Here is a 19,344-nt window from a genome sequence, read left to right as displayed (position 1 = left end):
CATTAAAAAATTATCTAAAATGATAAGCTATCTTATCTTCTACCCACTTGTCTTTCCAGTTTTTTATCCATTCATCCACTGAAAAATATAGTTCCAGACATTATGGTATACAACCTTTGGCAAAGCTTTCTTAGAATGGATTCTATAGAAAATTATTTTTCCCTCTTGAAAAATAGGAAAACCCACCTGTTCAATGGCAAATTCAGCAGTCACCCTGTCAGCTTTAACAGACGTTAAAGTTGCAAGCATGTAGTATGTGTCTCCTATATAACCAGGCAATGAGATGAGAGACTAGGACTGAAATAACTACTATTTCTATTGTATGGTATTTCACCTAATCTCATATTATGTATGATTTTTCTTGTATTCCTTGGGGATTTGTAAACCTTTGAGCTACTAGGCAGAAACTATAACAAAATTATACTTGTAATGTGGAGTTCAGGATAGTAAAAAGGAAGTTTAATTTCAGGAATAAAATCTAAAGAAAAATCAGGTAATGAGAAAAACAAAGATGAAAATAAAGCAATATTTATCACATATTTTCTGGAGATAACTTAAATACAGTTAAAAGCTTGAAAAAATACAACACTGAACACTGTATTTTTTTTTCCTAGCAAAGGCAACAAAAGCAAAGTTAAGCAAGTGGGATTATATCAAACTAAAAAGCTTCTGGATAGCAAAGCAAACAATCAGGAAAATGAAAAGGCGACCTACCAAATGGGAAACAATATTTGCAAACCATGTATCTGATAAGGGGTTAATACCTTAAAAAATTTAAGGAACTCACATAACACTGTAGCAAAAAAAAAAAAAAAAAACCCCACAAACAAGTCAATTAAAAAATGGGGGAAGATTTGAAAAGATATTTTTTCCAAAGAAGACACGAGGATGGCCAACAGGTATGTGAAAAGGTGCTCAACATCACTAATCTTAAGGAAGATGAAAATCAAAACCATACTAAGACCTCATACCTGTCAAAATGGCAATTATCAAAAAGACAAGGAAAAAACAAAAGGGAACCTTTGTGTACTGTTGGTGGGAATGCAAACTGATGCAGCCATTATATAAAACAGCACAGAGGTTCCTCAAAAAATTAAGAATAGAACTACCATATGATCCAGCAATTGCACTTCCTTCCATATATTTATCTGAAGAAAACAAAACACTAAGTTGAAGATACACACATACACACACACACAAATGGAATATCATTTGGTCTTAAAAAAGAATGAAATCTTGCCATTTGCAACAACATGAATGGAACTTGAGGGCATTATACCAAGTGAATTAAGTCAGAGAAAAGACAAATAGCGTATGATCTCATATGTGGAAAAAGAAAACAAAAAACCAAACCCAAAGATACAGAAAACAGAGGTGGTGTCAGTGGTAGACCCAAAGTGAGTGAAACAGGGTCAAAGTTTGCAAATTTCCTCTTGTAAGTCAGTCACGGGATATAATATACAGTTTGGTGACTATAATTAATAATACTGTATTTTATATTTGAAGGTTCCTAAGAGTAAATGGGCTTCCCAGGTGGTGCCAGTAGTAACGTATCTGCCTGCCAGTGCAGGAGACATAAGAGACATGGGTTCACCCTGGGACAGAAAGATCCTCTGGAGAAGGGCATGGCAAGCCACTCCAGTATTCTTGCCTGGAGAATCCCATGGATAGAGGAGCCTAGCAGGCTACAATCCAAAGGGTCACACAGAGTCAGACACCACTAAAATGACTTAGCACATAAGAGAATACATATTAACAGTTCTAACCACAAGAAAAAAATTCTGTTAACTATGTATGATGATGGATATTAACTAGACTTATTATAGTGATAATTTCACAATATATGCAAATGTTGAATCACAGTGGTGTACACCTGAAAGTAATGCTACATGTTAATTATATCTCAACAAAAATTAATGTAAATAATTTCTATACATTAAAAATATTTTTGTTTCTAGGAATAAGGAACTCTGAAATTCAAAAACTTTAACCTTGAAATTAATATTGCATTTACGGAAAAAAACAAAAATATTTTTCAAATAAAGTTTAAAGAAGAATGTAGCCTACTTAGTTTTTGTAAATTTAAAGGAGTCTCAAGTTAGGTAAAATTATACGCAGTAATATACAGACATTCTACTCTATATTATAAAATATTTGGCTATGTTGAGCACAGGCTATAACAGGCTTTAATTAAACTAAAGATAAAACAGATGTGATAATATATGAGGCATAGTTGCACAATGATTCCTTTGTTGATGAAGGAAATAATAATAAGGTCACATATATCAATCTTAAAAATCTGAAACTATCACATGTCTAATAAAGGAAATACACTATCCCCGAAATCCATGGGTCAATATTACTTCACACATTGAGGTAATATGCATTTGGTTAACTAATCTCTCATAACACCAAGATATTTCAAACAAATAGTCTCGGAAATTGCCAAAACCACATAAAAGGGGAAAAAAATTAAAACAAAGGTTATAAATGTTGCCAGTAATATCTTCATTTTATTTAAGTTATTGGAGCTAAATTAGTTTATCAAGTGACAGTTAACTTAGGTTCAATAATAAAGATGTAAAGAAATTTATCCAAAAACACTCCAAAAAATAGCCCAATACCTTCAAGGATAGAATAATTACAGAGAGGAAGTAAGAGGAGTACTTTTTTAAAAGGCAGAAAGAGAGCACTGTGAGAAAACAGTACTTTTGTCAATAAAATCTTTTAACACTAAAATGACAACTAAAGCCCCAAAGGGACATAATCGTGGTCTTATAATTCTACTTAATTAAAAAGCACATACAAAATAATGACAAAACTGTATATCATGATGACCAAAACCAAAATAAAATTCATGAAGAATCAACTTAGACTTACTTTGGTTGGATGGAAGGGGAGACAAAAATGCAGTTAATTTGTTAAAAGTAATCTATACTTGAAATGATATTGAATTATATAATTTTAAAGATCTAAATTCATAAATATATTTTATTTAGAATATTATTTAACTTTTATTAGAGTCATTAAATTATTCATCACAGGAGAGATTGAACTAGGGAGAAGAAAAGGAATTTAAAAATAACAAATAAAACTAATAACTAACAGATATTTATTATTAGATAAAACACAGGATGAAAATTAAAAAGCTAAATGTCACATCTTGGTAAAAAGTAAATTTTCTAAAATTAATATGCAAAGAACACCTACCACTCCATCAGTAATTTTCTGGGTGCCATGAATTTCATACAGTTGTAGCTGTTTTTCAAACAGTTGGGCGATAGCTCTATGAACAAGCTCATATTGCTCCTATTAAGGAGATGAAGTGATAAACAAGGGAAAAGACATTAAAAAGTGAAAGCAATTATAAAAATACACTTCATAAAGTGAAACAGAAAAACATACCTTAGTTTGTACTGCAGAATGCCTCTGTGTTCTCATTTCTTGTATTAAGTTAAAAACATTAAATTCTTCTGGTATTTTCTAAAACAAAGAATTTAATACATGAACTCTGGACAACCATTCAGAAAAACAGTGTAACAGTGCTCAACTTTTCATACAGACGTTATATATAGCTGGATAACTAAAAACATTTATTAAGCACTACCTATCATGTATCAGTGACTGTCTAGAGCCAAGAACTAATCTTGACTCTCAGCAGTCAAGTTAGTGAGCCAGATACGGAGACAGATAAATGTCCAGCCAACGTATGGTTGCAGTACAGTTGGAGTAAATATGCTGTGACCAACACTGATTGGTATGTGAGTGAAAAATTAAAGAAATATACACAAACATGGCAGATAGAATGTATAATCTATTTGGGGAATAGAGAAGTTTGATGTAGATAAAACCGACTAAAAGACTGAAAGAAGGAGAGCTGTTCAAAAGAGAAAAGATAAGGCTACTTGTCAGAATACAAACATGATAGAGTTTGAATTCATTCTATAGGCTAGTGTTTTCTTGGCTGTCTCTATAAGGACCAGTTAAGACAGCTACATCTCTGGAGACTGATTGTGAATCCTACACAATTAGTTTCTACACCTGGTATTTTAACTACTACAATAGGCAATTGTAGACATGAGCAGAAATATAGACATGAGCAGATCTAATATCTGGGTAACTTTTGTAGCAGGGAAAATAAAAGAGTGAAAAGGGGAGAAACTGGTGGAGGTTTACTGAAGCATTCCAAAAAGAAAAACCAATGGATTTGAGACATATTGCTGAGGCAGAATTATTAGAACTTGGTCATCAGCAAGAATATTTTGGAGAGATAAAAGAGATAGAAAAGTTAAAATGTGATTTCTAGGTTCACTGCTTAGGAGTCTTGACATATATCAAAATATTTTTATATCAATTCCTAACCTAAGCCTTAAGAGTATAGTTGTTATGTTAAACTCAATCAAATGGGGACTATATTCAAGATACACAACCCTTCTGAAATGACAAGATGTTTGCCTGCTTGTATTCATCCAAATGCTTCCCGCCCGGATTTTAATCCCTGATTTTTATGTTAAAATGTGTTACAAAGCCACTTAAATTTTATTCATTTCATATGAGTATCAGGAAATGATTAGAATGGGGGAATACAAAAATAAAATTTAACAGCAGGCTTTTTGAAAAACTATTGAAAATTTAAATATTCCTTATGCAAAAGTACAAAATAGAAAGGCAGAGAAAAAAAAGGAAAATGAATAAAAGGAAGAAGGAAAAGAAAATAAATATTTTATTGTTCATATTTTATATAACAGATTGACATATTCATAGAAACTATAAAGCTATGAAGAATAAAACTTCCTAATTCATAGAAAATGAATGTACTATAGAACCAGCAAATAAACCAAATCTACATATAATAAGGAGACTTATGCTTTTTAAATCTGTAATGAAGGCTATTTCTTTATATCCTCCATGGTATCAAAACCAATTTTTTGGAAACAGAAGTAGTAGCAACAATAACAACAAGGATTATAATAAAAACTAACAGTAAATGGAACACTTGCTACCTGCCACATAGTAGTGATGAACTTTACAAGTTTCTTAAGAACTTACTTAATTCTTCAATTATTAATGTTATGATTCCCACTTCCAAATAAAGAAATTATGGTACAATGAGATCAAGTAATTCGACCAAGATCCCACAACTAGTAAATGACAGAGCCAAGAATTTTAACCTTGGAGGTCTAGCTCCAGTCAGCATTCTTAACCCTATACTATATAATGTTTCCAGTTAGACATAAATATTCACTGAATTGATTATATTTATACATAGATAAATATAAAAGGCAACAGAGGTGCAGTATTTGGAAAAGTCAATGCAGAGCGTACATGTCTAATGTAGGTATAAATTCATTCAGAACAAATGAGTGACAATATGTTTATTTTGCTGCCCAGTGTATTACCCTCAAGCTAATATGCATCATTTATACCTTTCACTGCCTTTATCTCTTACATAGCAAAGCTACTTCTAAAAAAGTAGTAACATGTATAACAAAACATATGGTATAATTTACTGCAATTAGTCATAAGTTTAAAAATCATAACAGATGAATTAGATATAACACTATATAAAAATTCTTACCCCAGCTTTTAGTAAATTCCACGTATAATCTATGGCACAAATGGCACCCGTTCTTCCACAGCCTGCACTATGGATATAAAATTTGAAAAAACAATTTGATTTTTGTAATAAAAGAACTATAAGATAAATGTGGATAAATATGTTAATACTCAGAAGCAAAAAATCATTTAAGAAAGCTGATAAAATTCTACTTACTTAGTAAGTAAACTACAACTTAAGATGTGTGCAGGGCAAAGATCCTTAACATTATGATTTATATATTGTTTTCCTTTAATTTAAGGAACTTGCAAGAGTAATACCTAGAAGCCTTCACTCTGAAAGTCTGTCTACCTTGTGAAACCTTGTCTAGCTAACAAAACACCTTGCAGAGATAAATTTATACTATGTTCTAGATAGCTCTGGTAGAGGAAGAAATCTATATCATTTCAATCTGCAAAAGGTACAGGAAAGGTGAAGATTAACAAGCCCCAGAAACTGGTTTGAACATGAGCAGTTACACTAAAGAAAGGCCACTAATGCTTTCTAATCTTCTGAAGAACAGAACCTAAAGAATGTAAAATAAAATATCAAAGTTAGTTATTTTAAAACATGACAAAAATACTTTGAAGTAACTAGTTTTCAGCTAGAGGGAGGCAAATGCACCCAAAGGCTGGAAATCACTATGAGTAAAAAGATGTTACTGACATCTTTAATAATTTTAGGCGGAAAAAAATTTGGGCAGCACTTTCATATGTATTTTGAAACTTTTAGAAATATCATGTAATCTAAGAATCCATGATACAGTACCTTATAAGCAATTTAGTATGGTTTTCTAAAAAGCTCTTAACAATAGACATCAATAATATTAATTTTAAATCACTGATTTATTTGTCAATTCCACACATCAAAACACTTATAAAATTTTAGTGTTAAGGGTTTACTAGAGCTAAATGATATATATGTAAAACTTGGTGGTTAAAAGTGTGATATTACAAAGACAGAGACTATATCAATGAAACATTACAGTTAACATAATATTTTGGTTGTTCAAAAACATTAAATGATCAACTTTATTTTATTAAAAGAAAATCTTCACATCAAATTGGGTTTATGACCTATATACATTGGCTGGACAATATGAATACAACAGGAAATAATTTCAGTTAACGTGTAAAGAAGTCAAGCCAAAGCAATTTATCTTATAATTCTACAATTAAACAGACCCTTCTCTTTTAAACCAGTTAACTACTTAGACTCAGCTAATCACAGACGAACTAAAGAAAAATCATTTTAATTAAGCAGGTTGCTAACTGATTCCCACGTCTACATCAGCAGGTCACCTTTCTGGTTCATAAAGAAAAAGTAGCCCTTTCACTTCACTAATACAGGCATTACAATCCAACCAACTGGCTAAGTAAACTATCTTTGGTGCTCCATCACCACTAATGTTTTTTTTTAACTTTTTATTTTTATATTCGAGTCAATTAACAATGAGGTGACAGTTTCAGGTGGAAAGCAAAGAGACTCAGCCATCTGTTCTTCCCCAAACTCCCCTCCCATCCATGCTGCCACATAACATGGAGCAGAGTTCCCTGTGCTATAGAGTAGGCCCCTGTTGGCTATCCATTTTAAATATAACTCCACTAATATCTTTTAACTATTGAATTAACCTGAGTTAATTAACCTCTGAGTCCAAAAAATTTCATTTACTTTTTATAACAAATGTGAATACAGGTATAAGTCACTTAAAAAATAAATTGCTATTTTATGAAATAAGTACTATGATTTTAAGTCTTTTGGAAGGATCTAATGTAAAATAAAAAATTAAGAGAAGGAAAACTGCCTCAGGATTCAAGTCACTTTTACTATTTAGAAACCCATATAATGACCAATCTAATGAAATTCCAAACTTATGTTTCAAAATGCTATACATTACCCACATTATAATGCCATCTATACTGAAAAATATTTAATTAAATATTTAGAAAATTCTTTTGTACCTGCAATGAATACAAATAGGCACATCTTCATGTTCCTGGTATTTCCTCATTAAGCTTATCATGTCCAGAATAGAATCAAATGATGAAGGAACATCATGGTCTGGCCAGTTCACATAATGAAACTGATATAGCCTACGAGATTCCTTGAAGAATAACAGAAATTCAATCATATGAAAATACAGTTACAAATTTTAAACCACACAGAAAAGCTGCACATTTCACTTTGCTGCCATTTCTAAGATATGTATGTCATATTCAGCACTTTGTTAAAAAAAAAAAGATAGCCTACATTTATCACATACCTTTTCTTAATCCTGCATGTAATACGATGGGGAAGGTACTGTTAGTACTATCCTAATTTTATAGGTAAGGAAATTGAGACAGAAAGAATAACCTGCGTAATGTTTCATAGCAAATGACAGTATGGGGTCTGAAAGCAGGCAGTCTTACTTCCAAAACCTGCACTTTAACCAGAATACTATATAGTTAATCTACAGTAGTAAATGGATAAGCAATATACCATAAGCATTGTTTTAGAATCCATTACAGTTAGAAGGCTAGTAGACTATTTAAATGAAAAAGAAAATTAGAAATGAAAATTTCCGAACCCAAACCTACTCAAATTATGGTGCAGGCTGCCATCCATCTCCCTACCCTTTCAAGGGGTTTGTGAAATAGCTTTCACGTTATTTCACGCTATAATAATACTAAGGTGTTATTTGCCATTTCCACTCTCATTCTCTCATCAGTGTACAGCAGTCTTCTCAAGGCTACAAGACTTAAGATGATGTCATCACTTTGAGAGCTTGTGCAATGTCTGCTTGTGTATTAAAAAAAAAAAACTCAGTTTTCATTTCAAATATAGTAAATAATAAAAGATATAACCCACATAAACAAGAGCTCTTTGGAAACTTCTGTAATTTTTAAGAACCTGAAGAATGGCTATTCTAGGTGTTAAGCAGAAAAAGCACTGCTTGGCATTCAGGCAAAACTGTATTCAAATTCTACTTCTGTCATTTACTGAATAACTTTAGGTAAGTTACCTAATTTCTCAAAGACTCTATCTTCATCAGTGGGCAATGGAGAAAACAGTATCTACCACTATACAAGTTAGGAGGACTGAAATGCCTGATATACTACTGAAATTCCATAAAGTACCTATTATTAGTAGTACAGATTAAAAAATAGCAACCAAAGTGATAATAATTGAGTCAACTAAAGGGAAATGATTAGTCGGGAGAAGGGTTGCTACAACTACTGGAACCATGTCTACTTATCATCAGGAAGGAATTAAGTATGTTTATAAATGCACTGGTTGAAGAAGAAATGGTAAGCTTTATGGCCAAGCTTATTTACTTTATTTTTTACTTATTTATTTTGGTTATTTACTTTAAAGTGATTTAAATTTAAGACTGAGGAAGAACTGATAGGCCTTCTCTCATATCCATCAGATTTTTTATTCATTCCTGAAGAAACTTCATTTTATATAGTTCTGTTGAAGTCACAGGCCTCAAGTGAAAACGAGATACATCTAAATGAAGACTTAGCTTTTTTTTTTTTTTTTTTTAAATTTTTGAATGCACTGTGTCTTCATTGCTGCACACAGGCTTTCTCTGCTGCTGCTAAGTCGCTTTAGTCGTGTCCGACTCTGTGCGATCCCATAGACGGCAGCCCACCAGGCTCCCCCGTCCCTGGGATTCTCCAGGCAAGAACACTGGAGTGGGGTGCCATTTCCTTCTCCAATGCATGAAAGTGAAAAGTGAAAGTGAAGTCGCTCAGTCGTGTCCGACTCTTAGCAACCCCATGGACTGCAGCCTACCAGGCTCCTCCGTCCATGGGATTTTCCAGGCAAGAGTACTGGAGTTGGGTGCCATAGTTGTGGTGAATGGGGGCTACTCTTCGTTGTTGTTCAACAGCTTCTCATTGTGGTAGCTTCTCTTGTTGCAGAGCACAGGCTCTAGACAAGTAGGCTCAGTAGTCGTGGCACATGGGCTTAGTTTCCTCAAGGCACATGGGATCTTCTGGGACCAGGGATCCCTTGCACTGGCAGACAAATTCTTAACCACTGGACCACCACAGAAGTCCGAAGACTAGCTTTAATGGTGGTTTGTCGCTGTCTAAAACATTGTAAACTAGTAAAAGTGGGTAATAATTATGTAAATAATAACCTAATCTGTTTATTGCAATAGAGGAAAAATATCTACAGCAAAGAAACCAGTTATTCCATAGTGTAAATTTAACTTAGGGAAAGATTCTAAGTGAGTTAAAGTTTATATTACTTTAAATATAAGGCTTAAGATAATAAAATATTACATCTGATTTTCTTCTTTGTTACACTACATAACAACAACAAAAAATACATCTCCTTAACTAATGTAAGATAAGATAGTATACTGTTTACACATATCGTCTCTTTAGGGTACATATTCTTAGAAACTATCTCTAAATGGAAAATACTTACATTTTGAAATTCAAGTAAGAGTGTCCTAATGAAGTAGTCTGTTCTTGCTTGTTCAGCTTCCTAAATAAAGAGAAACACTTGTGAGTCAGTGAGAACATTAAAACAAAAATATTTACATGCCAAAACAATAATTTCTTACAATATGAAATTACCTTTAAAATTCTAGGTATGTCTAATCATTATAAAAACAACCATTCCAAAAGTCATCAATTTGGTTATTTAAGTTTTATTTAGAAGTTTTTTAAACAGAAGTGTCTGTCAACCAATTACTAAGCTAGGAGTGGATCATCCAACAAAATACTTGCAAGGTGACAACCATCACCAGAATCATGTAACAGAAATAACACCTACAAACAAAACGTCACTCCTAAATACTACAAACTCCTTCAATCATTTTATCTATTAAGCTTGATTTTTCTCTACCTAACACTTAAACTCTGAGTTAAATGGATGCCAAATGGGTAAGGAAAAAGATGCATTCAGAAAATCCCAAATTATTATTTTGGTTGATGACAAAATAGTCACTTTAAAAGTCTCTTACTGTTATTTGTCAGTGTATTAGAATGAAGCCTCTTCATCAATTTGTCACTAAGTAAACTTATTTTTGCCTTTTTTAACTAAAACTACAGATAGGTGAGGACATCAATTGTCAAGAGCAACAGATATGCTGCTTTACTAATTAAAAAAAAATCAACATTATTCCGGCTTTAATGTTATAAACCATAATAATTTATTTTGAACTTTTTAAATAACATTAGGGGGAAAGTTATGTTTTTAAAACACAGAATAAATGAAAACACTGGTCCAAGATAATGTTTGCTCACCTATAAAAGGTGAGATAAATATTTTTGACTTTGTAGGCCGTGAAGTCTCTGTTGTGCTGTGATAGGCAAATATGTAAATTAGTGGGCAAGGCTGTACATCAATAAAACTTCACTCACAAAACAGGCAGTGGGCTAGACTGACCCATGGACAGTGCTGATCGAAGTGGCTGTAAGCAGCAACATGCTTCTGAGCTCCGGCTAGCCAGGCCCTCACTCCTCACCAACACTCTACCCTCTTTCCCATCCCCAAATCGAGAGAGCTTCTAATACTCTCAGTCTTAAACACTGTGATTGCCAAGTCGAGTCAAATCACTTACTATGGTTATTTTCACTACCTTGCTTTCTATTCATACATTTGATTTGTGTTTTACAACAGTGATAACAAATCCTGAGTTCTCTGAAACAATCACATGACATACAAATTACTTCCATTTTGAAATTTTGAAAAGAAAAATTCTGCTGCTTCAGCAATCCCATCACTGACAAATCAAACCAGCTCTTATTGATCAAATCAAACTTTTTATTAACAGGACTTTTAAAAATTACTCATTAGTGCAATTGAAAAACCAATCCTCAAATCAATTCATCTTTTCCCAAATTTCAAACTATTTCCTACTTTTCTCTATTGATTATGATAAATTGTTTACTATTCCTGATCCCTGCCTGTTAAAATTTTGTTTTGTTGTTGACCATTAATCACTATATGCTGTCACCTAAACTGTGACATTCATTACAGTTAGTACATTTAAATTTACAAATTTTCAACATAACCACATTGCATAGAACTAGATTTCCTGAACTGTCCAGGTATTTAATACTGTAGAATACTCTCTAAACTGGTGGTGGGGGTGGGGGTGGTAGGTAGGGGTGGGGTTAGGAAGTGTTCCATCACAGAAGTACAATATGGTTATATACTGTTTTTTACTCATTGCAAATAATATGAAATGCAATAGGATTTTAATTTTTTAAATATTTAATCCACAGTTAATTCTAACCAGGACTTTAGAGAATTGACTATACATTAAATGCAGGCTGTTATAATTATGAGTTAAAGTTAAGATTCTAACAATCACACTGCATTATAAAGGAAGACTGTGGAACACAGTTTGAGTCCTTATCTTAATCAACCTAGAAAGCACTAAATTCCTGGTAGCATCAGAGGAATTCAGAAGTCCTAAATACAAATAAGTCATAAAATTAAGGACTTCTTGAATACAGCAATGACGAGTAAGATCACAGAAATTATATTTCATTTAACCATGGAAAACAAAATAAAAAACAGTTTTGAGATGGGTAATGCAATGGTCAATTTTATTTGTCAATTTGGCTTGGCCACGGTGTGCTCTGATTCTCAGTCATACGTTATTCTTCGTGTTCCTGTGAGGGAGTTTTGGGGTGAAATGAACATTTAAATCAGTAGATTTTGAGTAGAGTGGTTGGCCCTCATCCAATCAGTTAATCCATGAATAGAACGAAAGGATCAGACTCCTCCAAGTAAGAGAGAATTCTCCAGGAGACTGCTTTCAGCACTGGCTCTTCGTGGTTCTACAGCTGACTGTCTTTGGACTGGAGCTGAAATGTTAGTTTGTCTGGGTCTCAGCCTTCCCACCTTCAGACTAGAATTGCAGTATTGGCTCTCGGTCTCCAGGCTGTGGGTCTTCAGCCTGAAACCGAAGCATCAGCTCCTCCTGGATCTCCAGCTTGCCCACCCTGACTGCAGATTTTGGACTTGCCAGCTTCCATAGTCACGTGAGTCAATTCTGACAAATCTCTTTTCTGTATATACACATTCTACTGCTTCTGTTCTCTGGAAAACCCTGATTAATATGGGGAAATTATTTTAAGTGATTATAAAAAGACACCATCATATGTAATCCAAAGCAAAGTGTTGGTTCTATTCTAAAGCTCACTATTTCTTTTTCCCCTCACTGTTTTTATTTTTTAATTAATCTTCTCAGATTTATGCTTTGTTAGTTTTAGGACTTGAATTTAATTCGTTTCCAAAGCTCATCAAATAGGTATCTATTTTAAGTTTCATGTCAAGTTTTCTGCCATAAAGGGTCAATCTCTGCTATTAGGATGGAGGTTCTCAAACCTATCTTTGTATATAATTATAAGGGGAGAATAACATGGTTATGAAAGATTAACATCATAAACTATGCTTCAGCATCAAGGATCTTTCCCATTAGTTGAATAAGAGCATAGTTATTTGTTTATTCTTAGATATGTAACACTTACAATCAACTTACATGCAAAGACTAAGACAGAATTAACATAATAAGGAAATTATACATTTAAGAAAAGTCATTCTTAAAGTTCCTTAATTTATATACACTATGCAACACAATACTGTAAAACAATTATAGTCAAATTTTAAAAAGCATTGTAAAACAAGCATTATTAATATTTGTTTATTATAATTAAGTATAGATTCACATGAAAACACTGAGTGCTTGGCTTATATAACCCATAAGATTCAACACAATTATAAGTTAACTATTCATCAGTCTGACATACCCACTGCCTGATTAAATAATGTTTATGAATATAGGTACTTACACAAGAAATTTTAAATGGTGCAAATGTTATAGGGTCTTCTCCAAACAAAGGCCAATACCGTTCACATTTTTTCTGTTGTCCAAAAAGAGGTTAGTAAATAACTGATAATTTGTTTTATTTGAACTTTTACAAATATTTTGTGTTCCGCTTGTTCTTCATTCCCAGAAAACAAACTGCCATCAGTAGGCAGGGACTAAGAGCTTAGATTTATCCAACTCTTTAAAGGTGGGCTACTAATTGCTCTTCAAGATTAGTAATAGGAACTTTATTAACCTAAGTGTATAAGCTGTTCATTTCTACCTGCTTGTTATACAGACTCCAAAGATCCTCCTCTAGAAAAGAAAAATTGCTTTTTTTTTTTAAATGCCTAGCACAAGGAGGTAAATTTAGTGTAAGAAGTTGTTCAATTTAGTGTAAGAAATTTAGCATATGAGTTTTAATGGTTCTAAAATGACAATATCTATAATACCTAGTTGAATTCTCATTAAGTATAAAATCTGTGGCACAGTGGAAACAGCACTCCACTCAGTATAAGAAAATGGCACAGGTAGCAATTTTACCATTTGTTTACATTTAGTTCCTTTACCTATAAAAACAGGGATGGTAATACTTATCTTACATGATTGTTTCAAGGAATTTGAGTATATTTCAAATGTTCTACTGTTGGTAAAAAACACTATTCAAGAACTGGAGAAGGAAATGGCAACCCACTCCAGTATTCCTGCGTGGAGCATCCCATGGATGGAGGAGCCTGGTGGGCTACAGTCCACGGGGTGGCAAAGAGTCAGACACGACTGAGCGACTTCACTCACTCACTCACTATACAAGAATAATGTATTAAACTATTCACTTTTATTTGAGATTAGAGAAGGTATAATCAAACAGTATCCTTATTTTCCCATAATACATAGGTATAGAAATAGTGTAGAATATTCATTTACATTGGTTTCTAGTATCAAGCCTCATTATTTTAAAAATTTAGGTAAGTGAATAAAAGCCTAACTTCATAAAAGACCCAGTGATTCTGATACAAGAAATAATGTAATTTTGCCAGTAAGACCCAATAAAATTGAAGTCTTTATAACTGACAATCTAGCTTAAAATACACATTTTAGCAGTGGGAAATATATCAGTTCTTACTAAATCCTCATAGTTCTACATACAGTAAGTGGAACTGTTACCTATAGGCTGGAATTAACTGTAAGTTGACAATACTGCTCTCAGGGCAAAAAGTAGAACTGCCTAGTATGTCACTTTAACTTAGAGTAAATACTACTAAAATTTTAGAAGGCTTAAAGTCACAAACTTAATTTCCTAGTAGAAGTTTATAGAAAATGATAAATTATTTTGAAGGTTATTTGTTTTTCTTCTTGGTCTTTCACTTAGTAAAGCTTTAATATCTTGAAACAGAAAACAAGTTTATAGGAGATTAGCAAGAACTGAAAGTTTGTGACTTAACATGCCTCTCTTCAGAGCAATGTTGAGTAAAGTTTATATTGGTATTTATATTTCAGGTATGAACTAATTACTGATACAATTGATACCAAAATGTATGTGTTAAACATAATACGTGAATTTTATTGTTGTTCAGTTGCTAAGTTGTGTCCAACTCTTTTGTGACCCTTTGGACCACAACAGACAGGCTTCCCTGCCCTTTGCTATCTCCTAAAGTTTGCTCAAACTCATATTCATTGAGTTGATGATGCCATCCGACCATCTCATCCTCTGTCACCCCCTTCTCCTCCTGCCCTCAATCTTTCCCAGCATCAGGGTCTTTAATCTATAGTAATTTGTCATTGGTTTCAGAGATGAGGAAGCTGAAGCTCAGAGGGGGCAGTTCACTGCACCATGTCCAAATGCCAGTAAGTGTAGGTTTGTTTGATTTCATTACCTGTGCTCTTTCCATTAGGTCACACTCTAAGTCAAAGTGGAGATTATCAAAAGAATTCATAGCCTTGACCGATAAAACAACAAAACCAACTAACAAAACACTATGAATCCAAAAAATCATTAGGTTCAAAAAGTTTTAGCATTCAATACAACTTTATCTTTTAAGCATTATTACTGATACACAATGTGAGCTTATTAACAGAAAGAAGAGAAACAAATCCCAAATCTTAAAAGTAACTTAAAAAAAGTTAGGAAGGTGAAATTTAAATTTCGTCATGGAATTCCAGGTGAGCTATTTCAAATCCTGAAAGATGATGCTGTGAAAATGCTGCACTCCATGTGCCAGCAAATTTGGAAAACTCAGCAGTGGCCACAGGACTGGAAAAGGTCAGTTTTCATTCCAATCCCAAAGAAAGGCAATGCCAAAGAATGTTCAAACTACCGCACAATTGCACTCATCTCAGCTAGTAAAGTAATACTCAAAATTCTCCAAGCCAGGACTCTGTGGGAGGGGGAGAGGGTGGGATGATTTGGGAGAATGGCATTGAAATATGTATAATATCATACATGAAATGAGTCGCCAGTCCAGATTCGATGCACAATACTGGATGCTTGGGGCTGGTGCACTGGGACGACCCAGAGGGATGGTATGGGGAGGGAGGAGGGAGGAGGGATCAGGATGGGAACATATGTATGCCTGTGGCGGATTCATTTCGATATATGGCAGAACCAATACAATATTGTAAAGTTTAAAAATAAAATAAAATTTAAAAAAAAAAAAATTCTCCAAGCCAGGCTTCAGTAATACGTGAACCGTGAACTACCAGATGTTCAAGCTGGTTTTAGAAAAGGCAGAGGAACTAGAGATCAAATTGCCAACATCCACTGCTGCTGCTGCTGCTGCTAAGTCGCTTCAGTCGTGTCCAACTCTGTGCGACCCCATGGACTGCAGCCTACCAGGCTTCTCCGTCCATGGGATTCTCCAGGCAAGAACACTGGAGTGGGTTGCCATTTCCTTCTCCAATGCATGAAAGTGGAAAGTGAAAGTGAAGTCGCTGAGTCGTGTCTGACTCTTAGTGACCACATGGACTGCAGCCCACCAGGCTCCTCCATCCATGGGATTTTCCAGGCAACAGTACTGGAGTGGGGTGCCATTGCCTTCTCCCCAACATCCACTGGATCATTGAAAAAGCAAGAGAGTTCCAGAAAAAGATCTATTTTTGCTTTATTGACTATGCCAAAGCCTTTGACTGTGTGGATCACCACAAACTGTGGAAAATTCTGAAAGAGATGGGAATACCAGACTACCTGACCAGCCTCTTGAGAAACCTATATGCAGGTCAGGAAGCAACAGTTAGAACTGGACATGGAACAACAGACTGGTTCCAAATAGGAAAAGGAGTACGTCAAGGCTGTATACTGTCACCCTGCTTATTTAACTTACATGCAGAGTACATCATGAGAAACGCTGGGCTGAAAGAAGCACAAGCTGGAATCAAGACTGCCGGGAGAAATATCAATAACCTCAGATATGCAGATGATACCACCCTTATGGCAGAAAGTGAAGAGGAAGTAAAAAGCCTATTGATGAAAGTGAAAGTGGAGAGTGAAGAAGTTGGCTTAAAGCTCAACATTCAGAAAACAAAGATCATGGCATCTGGTCCCATCACTTCATGGCAAATAGATGGGGAAACGGTGTCAGACTTTATTTTTGGGGGCTCCAAAATCATTGCAGATGGTGACTGCAGCCATGAAATTAAAAGACTCCTTGGAAGGAAACTTATGACCAACCTAGATAGCATATTCAAAAGCAGAGACATTACTTTGCCAACAAAGGTCCGTCTAGTCAAGGCTATGGTTTTTCCTGTGGTCACGTATGGATGTGAGAGTTGGACTGTGAAGAAAGCTGAGCGAGGAAGAATTGATGCTTTTGAACTGTGGTGTTGGAGAAGACTCCTGAGAGTCCCTCGGACTGCAAGGAGATCCAACCAGTCCATTCTGAAGGAGATCAGCCCTGGGATTTCTTTGGAAGGAATGATGCTAAAGTTGAAACTCCAGGACTTTGGCCACCTCATGCGATGAGTTGACTCATTGGAAAAGACTCTGATGCTGGGAGGGATTGGGGGCAGGAGGAGAAGGGGACGACAGAGGATGAGATGGCTGGATGGCATCACCGACTCAATGCATGTGGGTCTGAGTGAACTCCAGGAGTTGGTGATGGACAGGGAGGCCTGGCGTGCTGCAATTCATGGGGTTGCAAAGAGTCGGACACGACTGGGCGACTGAACTGAACACAACTAATAATAATAATGGTACCGAAGTACATACTGACAATATTTAAACAGGTAATTACTTAACAGTATCTCAGTCTGTATATTAATCTTACACTGTTCATTTTCTGTCCAATATTGCTAATGTTTCCACTACTGGTAACTGATGTAGTTGGGAGGAATGACAAAATTACTAGTAAAAATAAGGCTTTCTAATGATTTATATATAATAATATTTCACATAACTGAAAGATGAGTATCTTGTTTTATGCAATGTATCCTTGACTGAAAATTTTAATAAGAAGTTTTACAACTTTTAAATCATTTCTTAGTTTAACTATAATGCAATTAATGAACTATACTTGCATGCTGCTGCTAAGTAGCTTCAGTCGTGTCCAACTCTGTGCGACCCCATGGACGGCAGCCCATCAGGCTCCCCTGTCCCCGGGATTCTCCAGGCAAGAACACTGGAGTGGGTTGGCATTTCCTTCTCCAATGCATGAAAGTGAAAAGTGAAAGTGAAGTCGCCCAGTCGTGTCTGACTCTTCGCGACCCCATGGACTGCAGCTTACCAGGCTCCTCCGTCCATGGGATTTTCCAGGCAAGAGTACTTGCATAAGGATACTTCAAATTATCAGATAATTTATTTGTCACATTTATAGATGCTCACGCTTAAACTGAAGATTTAGGAATCAGTTCTACAGGAGATCAGAATGGTTTTGATACTAATTTCATTTGTACATGTTTTTTACCTATGTTAAAAAATTTCAGATTAAGGAATTTTCTTCTCTTCATTTTGGAGATACCATTACAAAAATGTAGTGTAATTGGCAGACAGAAATTAGAAATTTCAAGCTGTAAATTAATCAGAATTATTTTAAATCATTTTTATTGTCCATAAGCAGTGTTCTACTTACAACACCATTAAATATTGGAAGACTACTAAGTAACAATACAGACTCTATTGCTTTAAACATATCATAAAATGTACCTATAAAATATAAAAGTATTTTATGTGTTTAGGGATGATTTGGCTCCTTTTGTTAAAATGAAAGCAATAGCAGAACACACAAAAAAGAGAAGAATTAACTATTTTAACAACTAAGGCTAAGAATATAATAAAAGACCAAGAATATATATCCCTAGAAATGAAGTAATAAAAAAAAATTCTACAATTACTTTAAATGTTAACAGTTATACGTACCCTTCCCATCTCGAATTCACGACAGGCCATTACAATGATCTAAAAATAAGGGGGAAGGGGTGGGATAAGATTGATAATATATCAGTTAAATACAATTTTACTTTTCTAACAAAATGTACATTTCAAGAATTATTTTTATTCTGAGAAGAAGTATACCTGGCCTGTCAAAAAAAGTACGTTTAATATTAAAAGTATGAGTTAAACTGGCTTCAAATAACAAGATGTATTTGATTTTAACTGAATTTTTTGAATCTTACAGATATATCTTTTGTAATTAAAATAATGCATTCAGGATATTTACTGAATAGAATAGCACTATTAAATACTTTGCTTACTAAAGGTTGAATGTAACTGTCTTTAAACATGAAGGTTATTACATGTGCTTTCCCATCCCAACAGTTTTATAATGTAATGTTTCAAACATACAGCAAAGTTGAAATAATTTTACACTAAACACTGTATAGCTACCATCTATGTTCTACCATTAACATTTGACAATATTTGTTTTTAATCACATAGATGTCCTTCCACCCATCTATCAGTGTTTGGTAGTTGTCTTATACTACCAACTTAAACCAA

The 19,344-nt window shown here is 34.2% G+C and overlaps 1 protein-coding gene across 1 annotated transcript in view; it reads right to left on the bottom strand.

Moving 5' to 3' along the window:
• Window positions 1-19,344, bottom strand: part of PTPN12 (protein tyrosine phosphatase, non-receptor type 12) — a 91,567-nt gene that overhangs the window by 19,239 nt on the left and 52,984 nt on the right. Inside the window, exons 5-11 of the mRNA XM_027539765.1 lie at window positions 18,766-18,804; window positions 13,402-13,473; window positions 10,019-10,078; window positions 7,558-7,700; window positions 5,579-5,645; window positions 3,406-3,483; window positions 3,211-3,309 (exon numbers count right to left, since the gene is read on the bottom strand). Coding sequence (XP_027395566.1) covers window positions 3,211-3,309; window positions 3,406-3,483; window positions 5,579-5,645; window positions 7,558-7,700; window positions 10,019-10,078; window positions 13,402-13,473; window positions 18,766-18,804 — 558 coding nt within the window. The remainder of the gene's footprint in view (window positions 1-3,210; window positions 3,310-3,405; window positions 3,484-5,578; window positions 5,646-7,557; window positions 7,701-10,018; window positions 10,079-13,401; window positions 13,474-18,765; window positions 18,805-19,344) is intronic.

The sequence above is a fragment of the Bos indicus x Bos taurus genome, chromosome 4 (genome assembly GCF_003369695.1).
Source record: "Bos indicus x Bos taurus breed Angus x Brahman F1 hybrid chromosome 4, Bos_hybrid_MaternalHap_v2.0, whole genome shotgun sequence".
Lineage (NCBI taxonomy): Eukaryota > Metazoa > Chordata > Mammalia > Artiodactyla > Bovidae > Bos > Bos indicus x Bos taurus.
Note: the sequence above shows the minus strand (reverse complement) of the source record. Positions and strands in the feature narration are given on the sequence as shown.